Here is a 9,943-nt window from a genome sequence, read left to right as displayed (position 1 = left end):
TGAATTTGGGGTGTTTAGACAACACTTAAACCCGTTTTTTCCCAAAACATGCTTAATCCGAGAAAACAGGCTAAAACCGAGAGAAAACATTTATTCGAAGCAGTAAACAGCTATATTACTCTTTCTAGGGTCAAAATATGTAACAATCCAATGCATTTGACTAATTGTAAGAGATCGAGATGAATTTGGAGTGTTTAGATAACACTTAAACCCGCTTTATCCCAAAACAGGCAAAAACCGAGAAAACTTTGATTCGAAGCAGTAAATAGCTATGTTACTCTTTCTAGGGTCAAAATATGTAACAATCCAATGCATTCGACTAATGATAAGAGTTTTGGTTGAATTTGGAGTGTTTAGACAATACTTAAACCCGTTTTATCCCAAAACAGGCTTAAACCGAGAAAACATTGATTCAAAGCAGTTAATAGCTTTGTTACTGGTTCTAGGGTCAGAATATGTGACAGTCCAATGCATTGGACTAATTTTAAGAGATCGGGATGAATTTGGAGTGTTTAGAAAACACTTAAACGCGTTTTTTTCCAAAACAGGCTTAATCCGAGAAAACAGGCTAAAACCGAGAGAAAAAAAATATTCGAAACAGTAAACAGCTATGGTACTCTTCCTAGGGTCAAAATATGTAACAAACCAATTCCATTGACTAATTATAAGAGTTTGGGTTGAATTTGAAGTGTTTAGACAACATTTAAACCCGTTTTATCCCAAAACAGGCTTAAACCGAGAAAACAGGCTAAAACCGAGGAAACATTGATTCTAAGCAGTTAATAGCTTTGTTACTGTTACTAGGGTCAGACTGTGTGACAATCCAATGCATTGGACTTATTTTTAAGAGATTGGGATGAATTTGGAGTCTTTAGAAAACACTTAAACCCGTTTTTTCCCAAAACAGAATGCGAGAAAACAGGCTAAAACCGAGAGGAAACATTGATTTGAAGCAGGAAACAGCTATGTTACTCTTTCTAGGGTCAAAATATGTAACAATCCAATGCATTTGACTAATTATAAGAGTTCGGGTTGAATTTGGAGTGTTTAGACACCAGTTATACCCATTTTGATCCAAAACAGGCTAAAACCGAGAAAACATTGTTTCTAAGCAGTTAATAGCTTTGTTACTGTTTCTAGGGTCAGAATGTGTGACAATCCAATGCATTGGACTAATTCTAGTGAACGGGATGAATTTGGGGTGTTTAGACAACACTTAAACCCGTTTTTTCCCAAAACATGCTTAATCCGAGAAAACAGGCTAAAACCGAGAGAAAACATTTATTCGAAGCAGTAAACAGCTATATTACTCTTTCTAGGGTCAAAATATGTAACAATCCAATGCATTTGACTAATTGTAAGAGATCGAGATGAATTTGGAGTGTTTAGATAACACTTAAACCCGCTTTATCCCAAAACAGGCAAAAACCGAGAAAACTTTGATTCGAAGCAGTAAATAGCTATGTTACTCTTTCTAGGGTCAAAATATGTAACAATCCAATGCATTCGACTAATGATAAGAGTTTTGGTTGAATTTGGAGTGTTTAGACAATACTTAAACCCGTTTTATCCCAAAACAGGCTTAAACCGAGAAAACATTGATTCAAAGCAGTTAATAGCTTTGTTACTGGTTCTAGGGTCAGAATATGTGACAGTCCAATGCATTGGACTAATTTTAAGAGATCGGGATGAATTTGGAGTGTTTAGAAAACACTTAAACGCGTTTTTTTCCAAAACAGGCTTAATCCGAGAAAACAGGCTAAAACCGAGAGAAAAAAAATATTCGAAACAGTAAACAGCTATGGTACTCTTCCTAGGGTCAAAATATGTAACAAACCAATTCCATTGACTAATTATAAGAGTTTGGGTTGAATTTGAAGTGTTTAGACAACATTTAAACCCGTTTTATCCCAAAACAGGCTTAAACCGAGAAAACAGGCTAAAACCGAGGAAACATTGATTCTAAGCAGTTAATAGCTTTGTTACTGTTACTAGGGTCAGACTGTGTGACAATCCAATGCATTGGACTTATTTTTAAGAGATTGGGATGAATTTGGAGTCTTTAGAAAACACTTAAACCCGTTTTTTCCCAAAACAGGCTTAATGCGAGAAAACAGGCTAAAACCGAGAGAAAAAATTGATCCGAAGCAGAAAACAGCTATGGTACTTTTCCTAGGGTCAAAATATGTAACAATCCAATTCCATTGAGTAATTATAAGTCTATGGGTTGAATTTGGAGTGTTTAGACAACACTTAAACCCGTTTTATCCCAAAACAGGCTTAAACCGAGAAAACAGGCTAAAACCGAGAGGAAACATTGATTTGAAGCAGTAAACAGCTATGTTACTCTTTCTAGGGTCAAAATATGTAACAATCCAATGCATTTGACTAATTATAAGAGTTCGGGTTGAATTTGGAGTGTTTAGACACCAGTTATACCCATTTTGATCCAAAACAGGCTAAAACCGAGAAAACATTGTTTCTAAGCAGTTAATAGCTTTGTTACTGTTTCTAGGGTCAGAATGTGTGACAATCCAATGCATTGGACTAATTCTAGTGAACGGGATGAATTTGGGGTGTTTAGACAACACTTAAACCCGTTTTTTCCTAAAACAGGTTTATCCGAGAAAACAGGCTAAAACCGAGAGAAAACATTTATTCGAAGCAGTAAACAGCTATGTTACTATTTCTAGGGTCAAAATATGTAACAATCCAATGCATTTGACTAATTGTAAGAGATCGGGATGAATTTGGAGTGTTTAGATAACACTTAAACCCGCTTTATCCCAAAACAGGCAAAAACTGAGAAAACTTTGATTCAAAGCAGTAAATAGCTATGTTACTCTTTCTAGGGTCAAAATATGTAACAATCCAATGCATTCGACTAATTATAAGAGTTTGGGTTGAATTTGGAGTGTTTAGACAATACTTAAACCCGTTTTATCCCAAAACAGGCGTAAACCGAGAAAACATTGATTCAAAGCAGTTAATAGCTTTGTTTATGGTTCTAGGGTCAGACTGTGTGACAATCCAATGCATTGGACTAATTTTAAGAGATCAGGATGAATTTGGAGTCTTTAGATAACACTTAAACGCGTTTTTTTCCAAAACAGGCTTAATCCGAGAAAACAGGCTAAAACCAAGAGAAAAAAATTATTCGAAGCAGTAAACAGCTATGGTACTCTTCCTAGGGTCAAAATATGTAACAATCCAATTCCATTGACTAATTATAAGACTTTGGGTTGAATTTGGAGTGTTTAGACAACACTTAAACCCGTTTTATCCCGAAACAGGCTTAAACCGAGAAAACAGGCTAAAACCGGGAGGAAACATTGATTTAAAGCAGTAAACAGCTAAGTTACTCTTTCTAGGGTCAAAATCTGTAACAATCCAATGCATTTGACTAATTATAAGAGTTCGAGTTGAATTTGGAGTGTTTAGACACCAATTATACCCATTTTGTCCCAAAACAGGCTAAAACCGAGAAGACATTGATTCTAAGCAGTTAATAGCTTTGTTACTGTTTCTAGGTTCAGAATGTGTGACAATCCAATGCATTGGACTAATTCTAGCGAACGGGATGAATTTGGGGTGTTTAGACAACACTTAAACCCGTTTTTTCCCAAAACAGGCTTAATCCGAGAAAACAGGCTAAAACCGAGAGAAAACATTTATTCGAAGCAGTAAACAGCTATGTTACTCTTTTTATGGTCAAAATATGTAACAATCCAATGCATTTGACTAATTGTAAGAGATCGGGATGAATTTGGAGTGTTTAGATAACACTTAAACCCGGTTTATCCTAAAACAGGCAAAATCCGAGAAAACTTTGATTCGAAACAGTAAATAGCTATGTTACTCTCTCTAGGGTCAAAATATGTAACAACCCAATGCATTCGACTAATTATAAGAGTTTGGGTTGAATTTGGAGTGTTTAGACAATACTTAAACCCGTTTTATCCCAAAACAGGCGTAAACCGAGAAAACATTGATTCAAAGCAGTTAATAGCTTTGTTTATGGTTCTAGGGTCAGACTGTGTGACAATCCAATGCATTGGACTAATTTTAAGAGATCAGGATGAATTTGGAGTATTTAGATAACACTTAAACGCGTTTTTTTCCAAAACAGGCTTAATCCGAGAAAACAGGCTAAAACCAAGAGAAAAAAATTATTCGAAGCAGTAAACAGCTATGGTACTCTTCCTAGGGTCAAAATATGTAACAATCCAATTCCATTGACTAATTATAAGACTTTGGGTTGAATTTGGAGTGTTTAGACAACACTTAAACCCGTTTTATCCCGAAACAGGCTTAAACCGAGAAAACAGGCTAAAACCGAGAGGAAACATTGATTTGAAGCAGTAAACAGCTAAGTTACTCTTTCTAGGGTCAAAATCTGTAACAATCCAATGCATTTGACTAATTATAAGAGTTCGGGTTGAATTTGGAGTGTTTAGACACCAATTATACCCATTTTGTCCCAAAACAGGCTAAAACCGAGAAAACATTGATTCTAAGCAGTTAATAGCTTTGTTACTATTTCTAGGGTCAGAATGTTGACAATCCAATGCATTGGACTAATTCTAGAGAACGGGATGAATTTGGGGTGTTTAGACAACACTAAAACCCGTTTTTTCCCAAAACAGGCTTAATCCGAGAAAACAGGCAAAAACCGAGAGAAAACATTTATTCGAAGCAGTAAACAGCTATGTTACTCTTTCTAGGGTCAAAGTATGTAACAATCCAAAGCATTTGACTAATTATAAGAGATCGGGATGAATTTGGAGTATTTAGATAACACTTAAACCCGCTTTATCCCAAAAACAGGCAAAAACCGAGAAAACTTTGATTCGAAGCAGTAAATAACTATGTTACTCTTTCTAGGGTCAAAATATGTAACAATCCAATGCATTCGACTAATTATAAGAGTTTGGGTTGAATTTGGAGTGTTTAAACAATACTTAAACCCGTTTTATCATAAAACAGGCTTAAACCAAGAAAACATTGATTCAAAGCAGTTAATAGCTTTGTTACTGTTTCTATGGTCAGACTGTGTGACAATCCAATGCATTGGACTAATTTTAAGAGATCAAGATGAATTTGGAATGTTTAGAAAACACTTAAACGCGTTTTTTTCCCTAAACAGGCTTAATCCGAGAAAACAGGCTAAAACCGAGAGAAAAAATTTATTAGATACTGTAAACAACAATGGTACTCTTCCTAGGGTCAAAATATGTAACAATCCAATTCCATTGACTAATTATAAGAGTTTGGGTTGAATTTGGAGTGTTTAGACAACACTTAAACCCGTTTTATCCCAAAACAGACTTAAACCAAGAAAATAGGCTAAAACCGAGAGGAAACATTGATTTGAAGCAGTAAACAGCTATCTTACTCTTTCTAGGGTCAAAATATGTAACCATCCAATGCATTTGACTAATTATAAGAGTTCGGGGTTGAATTTGGAGTGTTTAGACACCAGTTATACCCATTTTGTCCCAAAACAGGCTAAAACCGAGAAAACATTGATTCTAAGCAGTTAATAGCTTTGTTACTTTTTCAGGGGTCAGAATGTGTGACAATACAATGCATTGGACTAATTCTAGAGAACGGGATGAATTTGGGGTGTTTAGACAACACTAAAACCCGTTTTTTCCCAAAACAGGCTTAATCCGAGAAAACAGGCTAAAACCGAGAGAAAACATTTATCCGAAGCAGTAAACATCTTTGTTACTCTTTCTAGGGTCAAATATGTAACAATCCAATGCATTTGACTAATTGTAAGAGATCAGGATGAATTTGGAGTGTTTAGATTACACTTAAACCCGCTTTATACCAAAAACAGGCAAAAACCGAGAAAACTTTGATTCGAAGCAGTAAATAGCTATGTTACTCTTTCTAGGGTCAAAATATGTAACAATCCAATGCATTCGACTAATTATAAGAGTTTGGGTTGAATTTGGAGTGTTTAGACAATACTTAAACCCGTTTTATCCCAAAACAGGCTTAAACCAAGAAAACATTGATTCAAAGCAGTTAATAGCTTTTTTACTGTTTCTAGGGTCAGACTATTGATCAATAAGACACTTGACACTTGAAGGTGTCCGTACGGCCGTCCGTACGCCCGTCCGTACACTTACCAATAAGGGCGAGCTATATCAAATGAAATGAGAAGAGGCGAGGCTGGACTACTTAGCAAAGCCCATTAGAAGGATCTCGAAGACACAATAAAGCCGTTGGAGGATAAGGTCACGGGTCGCCTCCCTTAAGGAAACCAAGTCATGTCACTATCATCCTTGGGATCTACCCACTCCTTCCTTTATGTCCCTATCAACAAGTTGTCGAGTGTAATAGAGGGTTGCCCTAGTTTCTTTCCTTGCTATTTATAGTTCTTAGCCGACATTGTAATGAATATACTAATGGAATCATATGTTTTCTCACTTCTCTCTACATAGTTCACTCAATCTCTCTCAAATTGTTCTCTTTGCTTCCGTCTAAACCCAACATGGTATCAGAGCAAGTCCTTTGATCCTTGAATCTCTAAATCTAGTCCTGTTCTTCCTTATACCCCTACACCCTCCAAATACTACTCGCTATTCTCTCTATTCTCTTATTCACCTTACACTACTTCCATTTCAATATTCTACCTAGTTTATTCTATTTTGTCGTTTCAAATCGGTAACAATGGGTAACACCAAACCCATTGTAACCCCGGTAGTGCTCAAAGGAGCAAATTACTTGTTGTGGAAGAGAACCACAAAGACCACACTTAGTGGCCGGGGGCTGTGGATCCATGTTGAAACGGACCAGCTTCCCAAGAAAGCTACTAAGGAAGATGGTAAAGAAGAGAAGGAAGAAGACAAGGAGGCTGATCTCGAGAAGGAAGTTAAGTGGTTCCAAGAAGATCAGACCGTGCTTGCCATTCTCCAAAACTCGCTAGACGCACCTATCCTTGAAGCCTATTCATACTGCGAGACGGCCAAGGAGTTGTGGGAGACGCTAGCGAAGGTCTATGGGAACGTGACCAACCTAACCCGAGTGTTTGAAGTCAAGAAGGCAATCAATGGACTTCATCAAGAAGATTTGGAGTTCACGAAGCACTTTGGGAAGTTTAGGTCACTATGGGCCGAGCTCGAGATGCTCCGACCGAGTACAATTGATCCAGCCATCCTCAACGAGAGAAAGGAACAAGACAAGGTGTTTGGCCTCCTACTCACCCTTAACCCGGCGTTTAATGACTTAATCAAGCATATCCTCCGGGGAGACAAGCTGCCTACGCTTGAAGACGTTTGTTCCCAAGTGCAAAAGGAACAAGGTTCCCTTGGTCTCTTTAGTGGAAAGGAAGACTTGGCAACTGCAAACAAGGGCGCCTACAAACACGACGACCGGAGAGCCATGGTGTGTGACCACTGCAAAAAGAAGGGATACATGAAGGACAAGTGCTGGATTCTTCACCCTCACCTCAAGCCGGCCAAGTTCAAAGCAAACCTCTCACATGAAGGGCCAAGCGGTCAAGGTTCCGGTGCAGCAAACCAAGGCAGTGCGGCGGCTATGGCTATGGCAGCCTCGTTTGGGGATCTTGTGAGGAAGTCTGACCTGGAGGCTCTCATCAAATCCATTGCCGCGCTAAAAGATTCTGGTACCACCTTCTTTGCTTCACAGCCTAGTAAAACCCTTGTTGTTGACTCGGGTGCTTCTCACCACATGATAAGTAACCCTAGTCTTATACACAACATAAAACCGGCTGTGGGTAATGTTATTATTGCTAATGGGGATAGAATACCAGTTAAGGGTGTAGGAGACTTGAAACTATTTGATAAGGATTCAAAAGCTTTCTTTATGCCTACTTTTACCTCTAACCTCTTATCGGTTAAAAGAGCTACAACTGATTTAAACTGCTACACTATCTTTGGTCCTAACAGTGTGCATTTTCAGGATATTAAGACTGGAAAGCTTCTTGGAGGAGGAGATGCTAAGGGAGATCTATATGTCCTAGAGAAAACCTCATCAAGTCCATCTAATTTGTTTTCGCTTATATCGAACCTTAGTAGTATTTCGAGTGATGTTTGGCATGCTAGACTAGGCCATCCTCACTCTAAAGCTTTTAAATTAATGTTGCCTAATGTTTCCTTTGATAATTCAAGTTTTGAACCTTGTATTCTTGGTAAACATTGCAAGTCTATTTTTCCTAAGTCAACTACTATTTATGAACATTGTTTTGATTTAGTGCATTCTGATGTTTGGACTTCACCTTGCTTATCTAGAGATAATAACAAGTATTTTGTGACTTTTATTGATGAAAAATCAAAGTACACTTGGCTTACTTTGTTACCATCTAAAGATAGAGTCTATGATGCATTTGTTAACTTTCAGAATTATGTCACTAATCATTTCAATGCTAAAATAAAGGTACTAAGATCGGACAATGGAGGAGAGTACACAAGTCATAAACTTAAAGCTCACTTGTCCAAACATGGCATACTACAACAAACTAGTTGCCCTTATACGCCCCAGCAAAATGGTGTGGCCGAGAGAAAGAACCGGCATCTCATGGAGGTGGCAAGGGCGATGATGTTTCAAACCAATGTCACCAAACGCTTTTGGGGAGACGCCGTGATGACAGCTTGTTACCTGATCAATAGGACTCCCACCAAAGTCTTACAAGATAAATCACCATATGAGGTATTGAATCAAATTAAACCCTCATTGGATCACTTACGCGTATTTGGGTGTGTGTGTTTTGTCTTGGTACCAGGTGAACAAAGGACTAAGCTCGACGCCAAAAGCACCAAATGCATGTTCATTGGCTACTCGACGAGTCAAAAAGGGTATAAGTGCTATGATCCCACCACCGGCCGCTTACTTATCTCCCGAGACGTGAAGTTCCTTGAACAACAAGGATACTACGAGACAAAGGACTGGGACAGCCTCAAGGACCTATCTCATTCCAACTCCGATCGAGCTACCAACCTACGGTTCCTACTGAATCATCTTGGTGTCACAATGCCATCTACTCGCACGGACCAAGACCAACCTGATCAGACTGCATGAACTGACTGAAGGCTCTACACCAACCTCCTCCGAGCCGCCTAGTCAAGAAGAAGATCAAGAAAATGCTTCGGAGCCGCTTGATCTCTCCACTGATGAACCTCTTGATTTATCAATCCCGGAGGCTCGTGGTCACCCGAGTGCTGACAATGATACACTCCAACAAGAATCAAGCATAGTTATTACAACAACCAGGCCGTGGCCCATCCGATTCAAGTTGTGTGTTCGCTTGACCTGCTCCCTCAAGAACATGCTGCCTTCCTCACCAAGATCGATGCTCAGTTTATCCCGCAAACCTATGATGAGGCCAAAGAACACACTGAATGGTTAGATGCTGTTGATGATGAGACAGGGGCCATGATCCGCAATCATACTTGGGACGAGGCAGATCTCCCCAAGGGAAAGAAAGCGGTCAGCTCTAAATGGATGTTCACAATCAAGTATCTAAGTAATGGTGCTGTGGAACGGTACAAAGCTCGTCTTGTTGCCCGCGGCTTCACCCAGACCTATGGCACCGATTATACGGACACGTTCGCACCGGTGGCCAAACTTCACACGGTTCGTGTTGTTCTCTCACTAGCCACCAATCTGTCATGGGACTTATGGCAGATGGACGTCAAGAATGCATTCCTTCAGGGGGAGCTCGAAGAAGAAGTCTACATGCACCCTCCTCCGGGCTTAGAGGCTACAGTCGCTCCGGGCAAAGTTCTTCGCCTCCGCAAGGTCATCTACGGCTTGAAGCAGTCCCCTAGGGCGTGGTACCACAAACTTAGCTCCACACTTCGCACGCATGGCTTCAAGCGTTCTGAAGCCGACCACACTCTCTTCACTCTTCGGACTAAGAATGGTCGAGTGGTCGTTCTTGTCTACGTTGATGACATAATCATCACTGGCG

General features: G+C 39.3%; 1 protein-coding gene across 1 annotated transcript; it reads left to right on the top strand.

Annotated features, from left to right (window-relative positions):
• The first annotated feature begins 6,684 nt into the window (after window positions 1-6,684).
• LOC147950157 (uncharacterized) lies at window positions 6,685-9,379 on the top strand. The gene is made up of 3 exons (XM_087512296.1): window positions 6,685-6,714; window positions 6,811-7,711; window positions 9,063-9,379. Exons 1-3 carry the CDS (start codon window positions 6,685-6,687, stop codon window positions 9,377-9,379), a joined length of 1,248 nt encoding a protein of 415 aa, XP_087368422.1.
• The last annotated feature ends 564 nt before the right edge of the window (window positions 9,380-9,943 follow it).

The sequence above is a fragment of the Camelina sativa genome, chromosome 1, assembly GCF_030686135.1.
Source record: "Camelina sativa cultivar CO46 ecotype springtype chromosome 1, ASM3068613v1".
Classification (NCBI taxonomy): domain Eukaryota; kingdom Viridiplantae; phylum Streptophyta; class Magnoliopsida; order Brassicales; family Brassicaceae; genus Camelina; species Camelina sativa.
The sequence above is the reverse complement of the archived record's forward strand: the minus strand, read 5'-3'. Positions and strand labels throughout refer to the sequence as shown.